Source organism: Prenolepis imparis, unplaced genomic scaffold (assembly GCF_030444845.1).
Source record: "Prenolepis imparis isolate NDT839.2.m4 unplaced genomic scaffold, iyPreImpa1.0 SCAF_7, whole genome shotgun sequence".
NCBI classification, from domain to species: domain Eukaryota; kingdom Metazoa; phylum Arthropoda; class Insecta; order Hymenoptera; family Formicidae; genus Prenolepis; species Prenolepis imparis.
In genome coordinates, this window is record NW_028141165.1 from 3,812,711 (window position 1) to 3,828,579 (window position 15,869).

Below are 15,869 nucleotides of genomic sequence, written 5' to 3' on the forward strand. Positions count from 1 at the left end.
AATAAAATGGTTTCAATATTATTTATGTACAAAATTTATAAAATATATTGATTGTTATTTCTTCATAATATTTACAAATTTGCATATAAAAAATATTTATCACGATGATTAATCGGTGCTTCAAATATTGAATCAATTTTATCGTGACGCCCAATTATCGAAAACTTATTAGATACTGTCAATATTTTCAACATGTTTAATTTATATACGTATAAAGTTTGGTTCATCGATGCTATACATGTTGCTATTGCAGCAATTCTCGATAGAACGTAATTTTCGCGTTGTTGCAAGATATTAATCGAAAAGCAGTAGTATCCAAAGTGTCATAAAATTGATAAACGTCAAACGATATTTCTTGCAAGGCATGCACATTGCGCGTTAATTTCGATCCTACCTCGCTACCTTGAGATGAGAGAACTAATTTCGCGCGTTCTTTCCACCCTCATCGTCGAGAGAGTTTAATGCATTTTTTGCGCGTTCCGTTCTCAGATTCCTGATGTTAATGGAAGGAAGAGGAAGGGCGCAGGAAGATCCGCCGCCGGAGGCTGTGCGGATCGATCGAAGGCTTCCACTCACTCAGCACGACAGAGAAACGAATGAAGATTATTTCTTTCGACGTTTCTTTCCCGTTCGCGTTACTTTTCTTCTTCTCACGACGCGACAAAGCGATATTAGCTTGCTCAGCAGATTCCGTCGACTTTTCCGGCAAATTACACGCGATTTCTCGTAGAGTTCTTCGCGATGACAGGTCGGAGAGATTCAAAAAGAATATTCGAAGGAAGTAAACTTTTACACGATTAATGTTGTTAATGTTTGCAAAGCAAAAATTAAAATAAAGCTTTAATAATATTCCCTGGCAAAGAGTCAAATGCCGTCATATAAAATTATTAATATGGATATCACCGGGAATATTCTACGAAATTTCGCATTTAAAAGCACTTTTAATTGCGCGAGAGTTTAAATTCAAAATAGGATAAACGTGGGCACTCTGGTTATATGCAAAAATTATGGATAATGTATTCGAACAAGAAATAGATGTTTCACATAAACATTAATTTTTAAATTATATTTACATATCTTTTTTATAATTTAGTGTTATAATTATTTTTTCTTGTTTAATTATTTTTCATCGTCCTCGTAACAATAGTAGAAAGATCATTAATTTTTTATATATATTTTGTCATAATAAGTATTTAGTTTAAATCAGTGTTTCCTTAGCAAGAGAAGAGCTCCGATTATTATTGATTGGCGCAAGCAATGTGGACCGTGTAAAACGTTGTTAGTGTAATTTACAACATTCCTGACTCGCTCGTGATTGCGAATTTCGTACGAGGCGGGTCGGGAACAATGGATTGATGTAAATCCGGTAAGCATCCGAATGCATACGTCACAAGAGAGATGCCTAACTGCGCGCGCATTTACTTCGACACAGGGGGTAAACGGAGGTAGTGGCATGAACCGTGGGCAACCGGCCAGAGAAATCTAACTCTGTGAGATTCTTTCATTCGCGAGGGCAATGACTCATTCGACGCCATCATGTACACGAAATACTTGATGAAAATGTGCACGCACATATGTGATGAAACAGCGCGTAAACTTCGAATATGAATTTCATTGATCTTGTCGAAAAAAAGGATGTCAAGTGAGGGGAAAAGAAAGAGATGCATCATTTTCTTTGCGACTGCAGTCCGCGACGCATCATTCTTACGTTGACGTAATTTTTATCAAAACTGTCTTATAAAATTTCGAGAAATATCGAATGTGTTACGTCTGTGAAAAAGACGAAATAATTGAATCAAAAGTTGATATACATGTTAATTTGTCTTGATAATAAGGAATTTATGAATTTTATACAAATTTTTTTACTGTTTACAAGTATATTACCTATTATGAATTATATGTTTTTACGTACTTTTTTTTGTATGAAGAGAGCTATTATTATATACATGTATTGTTGACAGACATTAATTTTAAAACGTGGTTCACTTAGATTTTAGTCACGTCACAAAAATTACATTTGATATAAAATTTTTTCGTTTATAAATTTTTATTTTTGAATAATATTTATTTTTAAGAATTGCATAAAAATATTAGAAAAACTTAAATCAGTGCATTATAATTATTGTCATAAATTTCATTATTATACTATCAGCTATGAAGCTTGGCGGAGCTTGCAAAATCTTAATTTTGTTAATTAGTCAATGTATCAAATAATTCATTTGTAAATCAATGTATCTCAAATGGATGGATACGAAAACAAATTGTGACGTGAGAATGTGTATGTGTGTGTGAAACTTGTTGCAGTGTCGATTATAAATGATTAATTCAACATTCGCTCAATACTCCTGCACTATCGCAACATTAATTGATACGGAATTTAGTAAATGCGCGCATCACCGTAATGGTTTAATTACTGCAAAAGCTTCGATGGTCTCGCTGGTGATTATTATGCTACTCTGGCGAAATCGGTATAAAGGTGGCTCCCCCTTCGTGTTGCATTTTTAGCCAATCAATAATAAGACTCTGCAACAGTGCATTACCTCAGAATAAACCGCCGTTGTTTTAATTCCGTAATACACTGAGAAAATTTTAATCACCTTAATATCGCGAATTCTTAGTGACGTCATGAAAATGTGAAAGAACATGACTGTGTGTGTCTCAATTTTTAAGATTAAAATTCTCCGCAAAGAAAAGAGGAAGATACTGTATTCTGTTTGTAAAATGACTGTAAAACACATATTTCTGCGGAGAAAATTCAACGCTTTCGTAAAAATATCGTACTTTTTCACATCAAAGGGTTTCTCCTTTCTCAAAAAGAAGATTTAATTCACTTCCGCGCGACTGACGTTGTACGAATATATCTTTTTATATATGTAATTTCTTTTTTTAGTTTCTCCAACTAAGTCCTGTTTTGAAAAAGATGTCATATGATTCAATAATTTCGAGAGGGGAAGGGCAAATAATAATCTATCACTCTTTTGTGAAAATTCGTCGCATATTTTATACGTAATCTTTTCCGCAAATATATACCGCCTGATTAAGCTACGTGAAATGCGCAACACAATTTCTGGAGGATAACGATTTCTCCCTAAAGGGGTTAACCCATTTTCTGGTTTCATTACGCCTCGTTACGTGCGCTTTCTTTTTAGCTACACACTGGTTGAAGATAATTAGGTCAAATAAACGAGTTAAAGTATGCAACCTCGCGGTTACAAAAGGGATTAACGTAGAGCACAGTGGGTCGCATCCCGCGACCTGATTCTGAGAGGGTGGCCTCGGCGCAAGGACACGCGTGACGTGACAGCCGCGACGATCTCGGTCAGGACGACGTTCCGCGCATTACCGCGGTTTTCCGAGATGGACACTTCGCGACGTTTCAACCGCAAGGGCTCTTCGAGGGCTAATATATGTCGCTCGTATCCGTGCGAGACCAACGGAATCCGATAATCGAATTCTACGATATACGCACACAGAGAGAGAGAGAGAGAGAGAGAAAGAGAGAGAGACAGGGATAGGGGTAGGTAGACACGCACTCGCGAGGATCGACCGATTCACAGATTAGAGTTAGCAGAGTTTCTTTCTCCGACTGACCTGATTCTCCGAGTTGAGCATCTTGAGTTGTTCATTAATGAGGCTGTACTTGGTGCTCTCCTCTTTGCGCAGCGCTCGTTCCTTCTTCAATTCCGGGCTCCAAAACGTCTTGATGCTGTGCATCGAGCTGCCGAGCTTCTGGTTCGTCAGCTCGAGTTCCTTCTTCAGGTTGCCAAGCTCGCGTTGCAGATCGTTGTTCTGATGTTGAAGCTCGCCGATGTATCCGCCGCCGTCGCGCAGCATGTGCGGATTCGGGCTCTGGCGGGCCGACCTGGAGCCGTAGAGCTCATCCTCGAGGTAGAGGCCGCGATCGCGACTACGTTCGCGACTCGGTTCGCGTATCGGCACGAATTCGCGATCATGATCGAGTACGCCGGCGGAGGCACGGTCGAGGCTGGTGTATCGCGCTACCATGCCCGCCGAGCTGGACATGGCGGGTCTCGAGGCGCTTCTGGATCGGTGATGTCCGCCCCCACCGCCCCCGGTCGACATACTCCTGCCCCTCTCCTCGAGCATCACGGGACTGCCGAGGTCCTCGTCGCGGGAGTAGTATGGGCTGCCCAGCTGATGGTGATGGTAGCTTCCGAAGCCGAGGTGCTCAGGCGAGTTGTTACCACTTCGTGTGCCCCGTTGCTTGCGTCCCCCCAATGGACTGCCGCGACCGCTCGCATAACTTCGAGACGGGCTACGGTCGACGGTCGGCAGTTCGCCCACACGACGACCGCTGCGTGGCGAGCGTGTGCCACCACCGGGTCCTACCACGCCACTGCTCGAGTATGGGTCTCTTGACATCATAGGAACCCGTACCGCGCGAACCCGTACCCCGTCCTCCTTCTCTTCCTCGTTCTTGTCACCGTAAGATCGTCCCGAGTCAGTGTCGTCTCGTTATAGGGTCTCGTCCAAGTACGCTTACTTCTTCCTCTCTTTCGTTCTCCCTTCTGCTCGATCGTTTCCTCCCGTTTTTCGCGATCGCTTTGTGCGATTAAATAATATACACCTTCCGTGTCTTTTCTCTCTCCTTCTCGGCAGTACTCAGTTCCCTCGAGAGAATCCGATTACTTGGACCTCTAATATCTCATACTCGTTTCGTCACGCCTCGCGGCCGTTCCCCTTGTCTCCCTCGTGCGTTTTCACGCTCATATCAGCCCGCAATGGGTGATCCAGTCAACGAGCGTTTTCCCGTTTCAGCGGGACGTCCGTCCGTCTATCCGAGGATTCAGTTAGGGTAATAATCGGAGGATGGAGGCGTGCGGTTCCAATTTCGACGTTCGCCTCCTTTCGAGCGACTCGATCTTCGCTTCGTTTCCAACTTCGTGCTGCAGCATCCGGTTATGGCCGATGACGACGTCGACGATGTGCTTCCGGTCTTTCGACGTCTTCGGGATCTTCGACGCCAAGACGTGGACACGACGATGGTGTGTCCAGGGATGACGCGCGAGGATGTTTCTATTCTACATACGATGGTGCGTTCGCGAACGACGAGCATTGACGAGATGGACGTGATGGATGGATCGGTCCCTCGGTCCTCGTCCACGTCACGAGACAGTTCTTTTTTTCTCTTCCTCGTCGAGTATCGCGAATAATATCGTCGATGTCAACGAAAACCGTCAATTCGGTCTCTTCTTTGCCGGTCGATGGACCTCATCTTCGCGTCGCGACGATGATCCTCCGCCCGATCGATCTTCTCTTCACCCACACCACAGCCACCACCACCACCACCTCTTCCTCGCCTCCTCTCGTCGCCGAGTACAACTTCCGCGTTTCGAGCCGGCGTACTACTACTAGCGGATAGTACTACTACGCGCGTGGGTCACTTCGTACTCGGCGGCGGCATACGGCGAGGTCACGACCCTCGTCGGTCCGAGGATCGATCTTTGACCTTCTTTCGGTGGCGTAGCCCATCGAGCGAGAGCGAATAGAGATCGAGGGGGAGAGAGAGAGAAAGAGAGGCAGTCGACTCCCTCTTCCTCCGTCTTCCTGTTTTTCTCACGCGATGCAAACGAACGAACGAATAAATCCTCTCTCGCGTACCCTCTCTCGTTCCCTCTTCCGGTCTCTCTCGCTCTCTCCCTCGGCCTCCGGTCACGGCGCTCCGAATCCAAGAACCGCCCTTTCGCGAGCGAGCCAAGTCGACGAACCGAGCCGATTACGTTCCCTTTCTCGCGGGTCTCGTTCCACCCTCGTGTACGAGCTTCCGCGCCTGCGTGCGTACTGCACGCGCGATGTCGTTTCCGTACGTCGCGTGCGTTTGTCGTTGGCGTACACCGTACACTCACACTCTTACAGGAGAAGATATATATCACCCTCTGTCCTCTCTCTTTCTCTCTTTATACGTCGCGCACCGGCGTTCCCGTTTTGTGAAACCAGCGCCTAAGGTCCCTTCTTATCGATTTCATTCTCTCGCTTCTTTCTTCCTCTCTCTTTCCCTCTCTCTACCTCGCTCTTTCACTCCTTTTTCCGGTTCCGTCGTCGTCGTCTCGCCACTCGCGCCTCGTGGACGATGCCCGATGTGTCTCTGCTCGATTCCCAGTGAGACGCGACGGCGACGCGAGACGAACGGCAAATCAACCCCCGCGACCGACCCACCGACCCACCGACCGACCGACCAACCGATCCAACCGACCAACCGCACTACACTATCCACCGTCCACTACCGGAGCACAGCCACTTCCGTGCACTGACGCCGCCACCGACACCGTCGTCGTTACCGCCACCGGCGTTCGCCACCCTCGCGCTTACCCACCCTCTCTGTCTTCTCCCCTCTCACTCTCTCTCTATGGTTCGCGCAGTCGAACACGGGCCAGCCACCCCACACGGATACACACACGTATACGCTCGCGATTGCGCGAACCCACGATTACACCCCCGGCGACGCGTTTGTGTGTGTGTGTCACCGGCCACCATCGAAAGTCGCGGAAGAGACGAGGAGGAGTTTCGGCACGGCGCGCGACGGATACGCGCGCACTGAAAGAGTACTCTAATACCAGCCGGCGATTGTACGAGAAAGGCCACCCTTTAGCTACCACCACCATCACCAACCACCGCCACCACTACCACCACCACCAGCATGACTGCCGGCTTCGCTAACATTGGCGCCATCTTCGTAGAAACGTCACCACAAGTCACGTTCTTACCCCGCGAATACGCTCTACGTCATTATCTCATCGTACTAGATATACATATATATATGTATATGTGTGTATATTATATTATATATTATCCACACACACACATACACATTAGGGGACCAAGGTAAAAGCGTTGGCAGCGCCACTGATCAACGTCAGCGACGTCATCGCGACAGCTACCACGCCGAGGCGTATCACCCGTTCAATTTTTTTTATAAAATTTCCCTCTCCCTTCTCCAATTGTACCCCTCATCCCGTTGATCATCCCCGACTACCCTGCCTGGTGGCGCGACGATCTCTATGGTGGCCACCCCACCTTCGGGGTGGTTTTCCAGTGCGCAGATGCACGCGCGGATCTGTGTGTGGTCGAGAATGCAGGGTACCATGCAACTACACGATGCCACTGGGGTAAACTTTGTAAAGAAATTTCCGAATTTTAATAATTTTCGATCGTCAGCGTTAAATAATATAAGTTGATGAAATTAATAAGTTAAATAAAAATATTAGCATTTGAAGATGTAAGATAAATTAATAACAAATCTTTTTCAATAATTAAAAGATCAATAATTAAAATACAACATTAACAATGCATAGATCCATAAAATATCTAAGTGAATTTGACATTTACCGTATAATACATATGTGTTTGCATGAATTATTTTAAACAATACAATTAGTTATTTATTTTTTAATATATAATAGTTTTTAAAACAGTGGGTTGGCATTAATGATTAAATATTATTTTATCGTACAATCAATATTTCCTTTGCATACATAAAAATCTTTTTTTAAAAATATATAGATTGCAAAAGATATGAAAATAAAAACTACTTCTTAAATTATTATTAATTTTTATAGAAAATATGCTGTTTCTTTTACGACAAATTATGCAAAAATGATCAATTATCAATAAAATGCTACGTCTTAGATTTTATTTTTTTAAAGATTATTATTTTTAACTTTAAGCAAAATAGAAGACTTAATTGTAAGTATAATCGAAGTTTGTCTTTAGATATATACATTTTTTACATATACACATACTTTATATATGTATATATACGTTACAGATACATTCAGAACATGGTTTTTAATATACTTAGTTGAATTTCTCTTTAATGTTGCTACGTTATTATTGTTACCACTATAATATTTTATAAAATTTTTAATTTAATATTCAAGAAATGTTTTTCAGACATGTTCCAGGAAATTAATGGAAGTTTACGAACATCTATTAAAGTAATTTTAGTCAGACTTGTGTTATTGCTTATTACTAACAATAGTTTCTAATGGAAATGATTTTACGTAGAAAAAATTACCGAAGCACCCCATTACCTGAGCCTCCCTATGGCGCTTTAACCCCTTGCTCCAACCCTGAATGCACACGTTCTATTTGGATTTTCTTCCCCCTTCACCCCCTAACAACCGTCGACCCGGCGTACGAGAGTCGCAATCAATGAAGCTACGATTCACCGAGCAGTAGCGTACCATCACAGAATTAAATTAAGGCGATCTCTCTGACGTAATAAAAGTAGTATCGAGCGTAGAACTATGACGCGAGTCGTTACTCTATTTGGAAAAAAATTTACAATACATAGCGCGATAAATTAACATTTGTTTCTGATTAGCATGTATCGTGCTGTTAAAATTTATAATCTTTTATCTTGTGCTAATTGCATATATAAACTTAGCAAATAAATTTTACGATTTATTTTAAAATATGTAACATTAAGAAAGATATAGAACTTATAAAAATATAAATATAAATTTTCTTTATAAATTTAAAGACAGAAAGAGAAAGAGATTTAAAAAAATTTAATAAAATATATAAATTTATAAAGTTTATCTATTTTCTTATAGTAATTTTCTAATTCATCAATATAAATGCATCATTAATATAATTGTATATGTTCTTAAAATATATTTAATTTTTATATTATTTTATTTTTTCGTTTTGTTTGCACCTTTGCTTTAAAAGCAGAATCAGTAAAATTCTGAAACAAGTTGTTGAATTTAAAGATTAAACTTGTAAATGGATTTATTTGGGAAAAATCAGATAAACAGCAAATATGTATAATCAAAGTTCATGATGTTAATAACGTGACATTATAATTGCCATATCAAAGTGTTCTATACATCTTCGAGTATTTAATAAATGGAGTTTCATATTGTGCGCGTTTTGCCTTGAATGTGATTCCTTGAATGTGATTCGAAATGCTTTCGTGATTGTATGTCATTATAATCATTTGCCTATGGAGTCTTCCATTTTCATTGCACTTCAATGAAGAAAATCAATCGATCCGATTGATAAAGTATATGCATTGAATAAATATAAAGCTAAGGATTAATTAAAATTTTTTGTTATATTTTGTATTACTCTTATTTTACTTTTATTATCGGATTTAATAGTGACTAACTCATCGAATTGTTCCACATTTTTTAAGTACAGAGGATTACGTGAGGGACGATCAATCAAATATTTTTGTGTAACGCTCGTTCGAAAGTATATTGAAAAGTTTGAAACAACTTCAGATAATTTTATCTGTTCGATAGGGTTAAATGGAAAAATTATAAAAATCAGTACAATTATCATGAATATTATCGAATAATCGATCGCTGTGCCATAATAATAATAATTCGTCGACGCCGAAGCAATCGAGAGATTATTGACCTTTGGACTCGACTGTTTGTAGCTTTCTGTTAAATCTTTCGATAGTAACAGTTGTGATAAAACGATCTTCTTGTCCACAAGATATACAATATCATTTGTAAATAATATATGATCGATGCACAATCAAATATTTTTACGAATAAAACGTTTAACAGGCAAAACAAATTTTATCACATGTAAACATTTAAAGATATGATAGCTGACAAATGGTTCATTACATATATTGTATGTTTGTTATATTTTTTATAAAATAAATTAATTTAAAAAATATGCTTTTTATCATTATTGATAAAAATATTATAAAACACCTTGTCAACACATGTACATTTAAAAATAATTAATTGATATTATATCTAAATAATAATAAATGTGATAAAAGATTGAACAAATAGAATTTAAGATTAAAGATTTTTAAAGATTAAGCTTTAAGTAATTAATATCGTATGTCGCAATGATTTCAGAGTGTTTTTGTTAACATTCAATTATATATAATATCTGATCGTGCTATTGTCTTCTTAAAAAATTTAAAAAAATATTGATAAAAAATTACTCTTTAACATATTTAATAATATTTTTTTAAATCCTGTGTAACTTTAATTTGGCGTAAAAAGAAATAGATTTAATGTATGTGCGTGTGTATGTATGACAATAAATCTCGTAAATAAAAACATATAACTCCAGGATTAATCCTCATTTGACAGTTTTTTGTTATGCTATTTTATAAAATTAATTTTAACCTCTTATTAATAGAAAAATACATATATCATCTATTTATCTATTAATAATTCAAAAATGATGAAAAAATACTAATAACATAAATAAATTGAGTCTACTTTTATCTAACTGATGAGGCATAACATAATTATAGATTAACAATACGAATATCAAAAGCACTGCAAAATAAAAATATATAAAAGAATTTGAGAATATTTTAGTTTCTTCGTCAGTTCCTCAAAAGTTAAGAAATTATAAGATCATCAAGATTAATTGGCACACAAACATCTATATGTCACAATACGACAAGACTTTTTGAAAATGTGCAAGCAAAGATTTAAGGATAAACGGAGACTGTACCGATTACACGAGGACTGGTTATTCCCACTTGACCGTGAAGCTCTCTCGGGGTGATAAAACTTAAGTGGCACAGGCTAAGGTCGTTACCACTATCATACATACGTAGTGCATACGGTTCTGCGGCATCCTGCGATCGTCAGTAGACGATGACCACTCGGTGGCGACGCATCGTTCCTCGATCGTGTATCTAAATTGCTTTCCCCGACGCGAGCTAAACATGTGGAACCGCGCGATCATTCTGAACCTGGTGATCGCCGCGCCCTGGGTGACCTGCTTATGGCACGCGGACGCGGGTCCATGGTTTGAAGCCACAAAGGGCGAAGTCTGGCCATTGCCAAATTCGCGTGTGGTGAAAGAAGACTTTTATCTATTGCGACCGTCCAACTTCGATATCCGAGTGAGTCTTATTTTTTTCTTTTTAATACACTTTATCTCTCATCAAAAAAAATGCGGAGAATAAACTCATATAATCAATTCAGATTTTTCTATGTCTATCGTGAAATAAAGAATTAGAAGAATATGCAATATCTTGTTATACATGATTTTGTTATTTTCGGTTTATCGTATTTTTGTGATAATAAAATAACGTAATAAAGACACTTGCATATATTCACGAAGCGTAATCATTTTAATAAAACTGTTATTTTGTTGGATCGCTAAAAGCTAAAAAATTTAAAGAAATAATGATCTATTTGTAACGATAGGTTTCATAGTAATATATGTTTTGGTTTCTATGATTTATCTCTCTCCTCTGTTTATTTTATTTTTTCAATATCGTATATCTTCTTTATTGAGTATTATTATCATATTGTATATTTCTAAGTAATGTAAATTAAAATATTATTTTCTTTAAAGTTTTTTAAAATTATTTTTTATACTTTTAAAAATTTTAGATAAGTTATTCTGACTTTATCTCTGTTTTAAATAACATTATTATTCAAAGGTAAATGGCGAGACATGCGATATAATAAGCGAGGCGATAGAACGGTACATGAGAATCATTTTGACGGAAGCAAGGATAGCGAGGTTAGTCACGGAAGGGCAGCCAAGAACATCCGTTCGGGATGATCCCCATTTTAAAGGCACTCTTGAGGCCCTAAGCATCCGCCTTTTGCAACCTTGCGAACAGAATGGCGATCATTGGCCGCACTTGTATATGAATGAATCTTGTAAGTCGGTAATTATATAAAATTATACTATTTAATACATATGATTAATCATCATCTTTTAATTTTGTTAATTTGATAAATAATTATATTTGCTATACATATGATTAAACATCATCTTTTAATTTTGTTAATTTGATAAATAATTATATTCGCTAAATTACAAAAATTGTTTAGTAATTTATGTGCATTTCAGAAACAGATAAAATTGATTACTCAATTTTTGAATAAATAGAGAAAATCTGCATCTTTTGTACTACTATATATTAATTCACGATTCGAATGAATGTTCCGTGTGTAGCGACCAGTGAAGTTGCTCGCTTTGCATGTGCAGCGTGCATTACAAAGTAATAGTGCACCAACAAATTAATTGAATGATGCCAGTGAGCAGCTCACTCGTAGCTCCGACCTAACATTCGTCGACTTACGTCGATAACGGGCTTGCGTGTGCGCAAATTAAATTTTTCCTGCTTTTAATAATGTCTCCTCTTATCAACATGATGTTAAACCGGTTTAACATTGATTCGACGGTTCCTGAAAATCTGTATATGTATTAAACGGTACGTTGACTGACAAATAAACAATGAATAGTAACGAGTAAACGGTAAAAACTTGTTGAATACAAACTCCGTCCATTGTCTAACAAAGATAGAAAAATTATAATATATTTATCTTTTTTAATTAACTATAATTCTAATTGACTATAATCGCTTAATTATTATTTATTTTATATATTTTAGAATTTTTAATTAATTTTTTTGCATTTTAAAGAATTACAAGAATTAAAAAAAAAAAATTGTAACTATATTAATGAATAATAATAAAATTAGTAATTTTCTGAATTTATTTCTTTTGCTACGGTTAAATCTGAGGTTTTCGAAACTAATTGTAGAGATAATGACATTTAATTTACATAGATCATTAAATCAAGATTTCATGTGACGGGAACGTGCGCGTACCGAACACGTGTAAGAATTTCCAGCGAATTGTGCAATAATAGTGCAATCAGCAAAATAATTGAGACGAGGACGGACAATAAGACAACATTAAACCACTTCCTAGTTTCTTATCGCGTAGAACTAAATGGCATAAAGTCACGACTGGTGATTAATGAACGAGAATTCTATGATTTTATCCATTTTTTCTTCATACGGTTTAACACGTTTTTCACAGATAAACTCGAGATAAATGAAACATCATCGGTCGCCGTTCTCCGGGCCGAAGCCGTCTGGGGAATCCTTCGAGGTCTCGAGACCTTCTCGCAGATATTGGCACCGTCCGGCGACGGCCCGAGCGTAAATATATTTATATTATATTTAATTATAATATTTATAAATATATATCGGGTGTTAAAAAAGTGGCGGATACGCTGTATAGGGGTGAATTCCTGATGTTATTTGGAGACGATTTTTCCTCAACGAAAATGTCGAGAGAAGTCATCATTTTTTGCAAGCTCCCAATTTTTGCCATCATATATCTTGGTAACTAAGCCTTAAATTAAAATTCTATTAAATTAAAGTCGACTTGAAATTAATTGAAGAATGTAGTTTTGTTAATATTTTAATTCCACAATACTTAGTTTACGAAAAGCCCTTTATTTTCAATTACTTATAACTCGAAAATTATTGGTGCCACGACATTTTCACTGAGGAAAAATCGTCTCCAAATAACCTCAGGAATTCACCCCTATACAGCGTATCCGCCACTTTTTTAACACCCTGTTATATAATATATATATTATAAATATTATAAATATATATATTATAAATATTTATATTATATTTATATTATAAATATTTATATTATATTTATATTATATTTAAATATTTATCTTTCTTATGCGTAAAATGCAAAATATAAAATACTGTAAAATATTTTAAATTTTATTTAAATATACATATTCTTGTAAATTATTTATTTGTTAAAAGAAAAATAATTTTCAAGATGCAGCGCTTATAAGTTTTTTTATAATAATTTTCTTTCTTTCTTTTTCCTTTTTGCACAGATATTATAATTATCGTTCACACGATTGAACCGATATAAATAAAAGTCGTGAATTTAAACGTGTGTCACAGTTGAAAGTAAAATGCCAGAGCATCGTGGATAGACCGAAACTGCCGCACCGCGGTCTCTTACTGGATACTTCTCGCCATTATCTACCCCTGTCTGACATCCTGCTAACACTGGACGCTATGTCGTACAACAAGCTGAACGTTCTTCATTGGCATATCGTCGACGATAATAGTTTCCCATATCAAAGCACCAGGTATCCCGATCTGTCCGCTAAAGGCGCTTACCATCACTCGATGATCTATACGCCTAACGACGTGCAGAAGGTCGTCGATTACGCGAGATTACGGGGGATTCGAGTGATGCCCGAGTTCGATACACCTGGACACACTAGATCGTGGGGTCTGGCCTATCCGGAATTACTAACCGTGTGTTACGGTAAACCAAACAAAGCAACATAATTTGTGCTAATCAATTGTGATATTCTTATAAAAGTCTAAATGTTAACAGATAAATGATAGTTTTAAAGATGTATATATATATTGTACATTTTCCACTTTGTAATCTGCTCTAAATGTTATTTTATTTATCAAATTGAATTCGTTGAATGAGATAGATTGAAGACTCAGATATAAAATTTATTAATATCATCTTCGAAAAATCATATCAATTAATCTCTATTTTTATATCCATCAGATTCTTCAGGGAAGGCAAACGATAAATTAGGTCCGATGAACCCGACTCATCCGGCGCTGTACAACTTTATACGAAATTTGTTCTCCGAGATCGTGCAAGTGTTCCCGGATCAATATCTCCACCTGGGTGGCGACGAAGTACCCTTCGATTGCTGGGGCAGCAATCCGGAAATTGGCGAGTACATGAAGCGGCACAATATGTCTAAGAGATACGAGCTGCTCGAAAACCAATACATAGCCAACATACTTGCCATCAGTAAGACTCTAGACGCCAACACTATCGTATGGCAAGAAGTAAGTGTGCTTTTTTTGCAATCTTTCTTACGTTCTTTTTTAAACTAATAGTTGACACAATTCTTGTATCATATAATTGTTATGTAATAACAATGTAATTTTTAAGTTGTTTTATTATATGTGCAAATTGTACGACTTATAGGTTTTCGATAATGGCGTCGTCCTACCCACAACTACCGTAGTGCATATTTGGAAACTACCGAGTTGGCAAAAGGAACTCGAGAGAGCGACGATGGCAGGACATCCGGTCTTGCTATCGTCTTGCTGGTATCTGGACCATCTCAGCAGCGGCGGTGATTGGGAGAAATATTACAATTGCAATCCCTTCGACTTCGCCAATGCGGCCAATGCCACTCATCTAATGCTCGGCGGCGAAACCTGCATGTGGGCAGAGTTTGTCGACAAGTGAGTGTATCAACTCTCTTTTTTTTAACGGCGCTTGTATGAAAAAGTCTAGGTCTTATAAATAGATAATTAATTAGACGATAATAACGGAAATTTTTACTTTCAACTGTAACACGTGATTAAAGTCAAGATTTTCAGTTAAACTGACAAGAATTAAATTGACGAGAATAAAAATATAAACTGTTAAGAATTAAAATAGAATTTTATGATAAATTTGCCGCAAATAATTCTCTATATTGTCACTTTTTATGTGAAAATGATTTCCTAATAATTTACAACAATGCGTATGTAAACAATAAAATAGTACAGACAGTTGTTTATTTTAGCTCTAAGTCGAGAGTGAATGTCGTCGCATACGTCGAACTTTTTCGTCTAATTGCTGTTTATTTTTAGAAATAACGTGCACTCGAGGATCTGGCCACGTGCGAGCGCGGCAGCCGAACGTTTGTGGAGTTTTAACAAGCAAGAAAACAGCGTTGCTGCTAAACGTTTAGAAGAGCACGCCTGTCGTATGAATAGACGCGGTATTCCTGCCCAGCCGCCGAATGGACCAGGATTCTGTGTGACATAGTCAGTTCCCTATCAGTCTAATGCTAATCCCGTTTAAATCATGTATTATTATATATTGTTCTCGCATAGCGAGATATACGAACCGTCATTCTGCGTTCACTCATTCACCGGTATTACATATAAAGACATATATTTCATAATAAATATAGGTTGAGTAATATGTATGTGAGTTTGTACTTTTTCTTACATCACGTATAATTACACGAATTTAGCAGTGACAATCATAAATGTATATGTATTAATAATAATAATTAAGAAAAATGCTAAT

The 15,869-nt window shown here is 37.8% G+C and overlaps 2 protein-coding genes across 8 annotated transcripts in view; one reads left to right on the top strand and one right to left on the bottom strand.

Moving 5' to 3' along the window:
* Positions 1–6,642, bottom strand: part of Brp (ELKS/RAB6-interacting/CAST family member bruchpilot) — a 76,050-nt gene extending 69,408 nt beyond the window's left edge. For 2 of the 7 annotated variants that reach the window (XM_083042070.1, XM_083042069.1), the window contains exon 1: positions 3,592–6,622. In XM_083042070.1, the coding sequence (XP_082898196.1) occupies positions 3,592–4,386 (795 nt within the window). In that variant the 5' untranslated portion in view covers positions 4,387–6,622. Of the gene's footprint in view, positions 1–3,591 lie in introns of all 7 variants that reach the window. The other 5 variants (XM_083042066.1, XM_083042067.1, XM_083042068.1 and 2 more) reach the window with 5 other exon arrangements.
* A 3,924-nt stretch (positions 6,643–10,566) lies between these two features.
* Positions 10,567–15,765, top strand: LOC145938434 (beta-hexosaminidase subunit beta). The gene is made up of 7 exons (XM_083042075.1): positions 10,567–10,858; positions 11,405–11,630; positions 12,801–12,922; positions 13,703–14,075; positions 14,334–14,626; positions 14,769–15,031; positions 15,425–15,765. The coding sequence occupies exons 1-7, from the start codon at positions 10,679–10,681 to the stop codon at positions 15,600–15,602; spliced, it is 1,635 nt and encodes a 544-aa protein (XP_082898201.1). The 5' UTR covers positions 10,567–10,678; the 3' UTR covers positions 15,603–15,765.
* Positions 15,766–15,869: the final 104 nt, after the last annotated feature.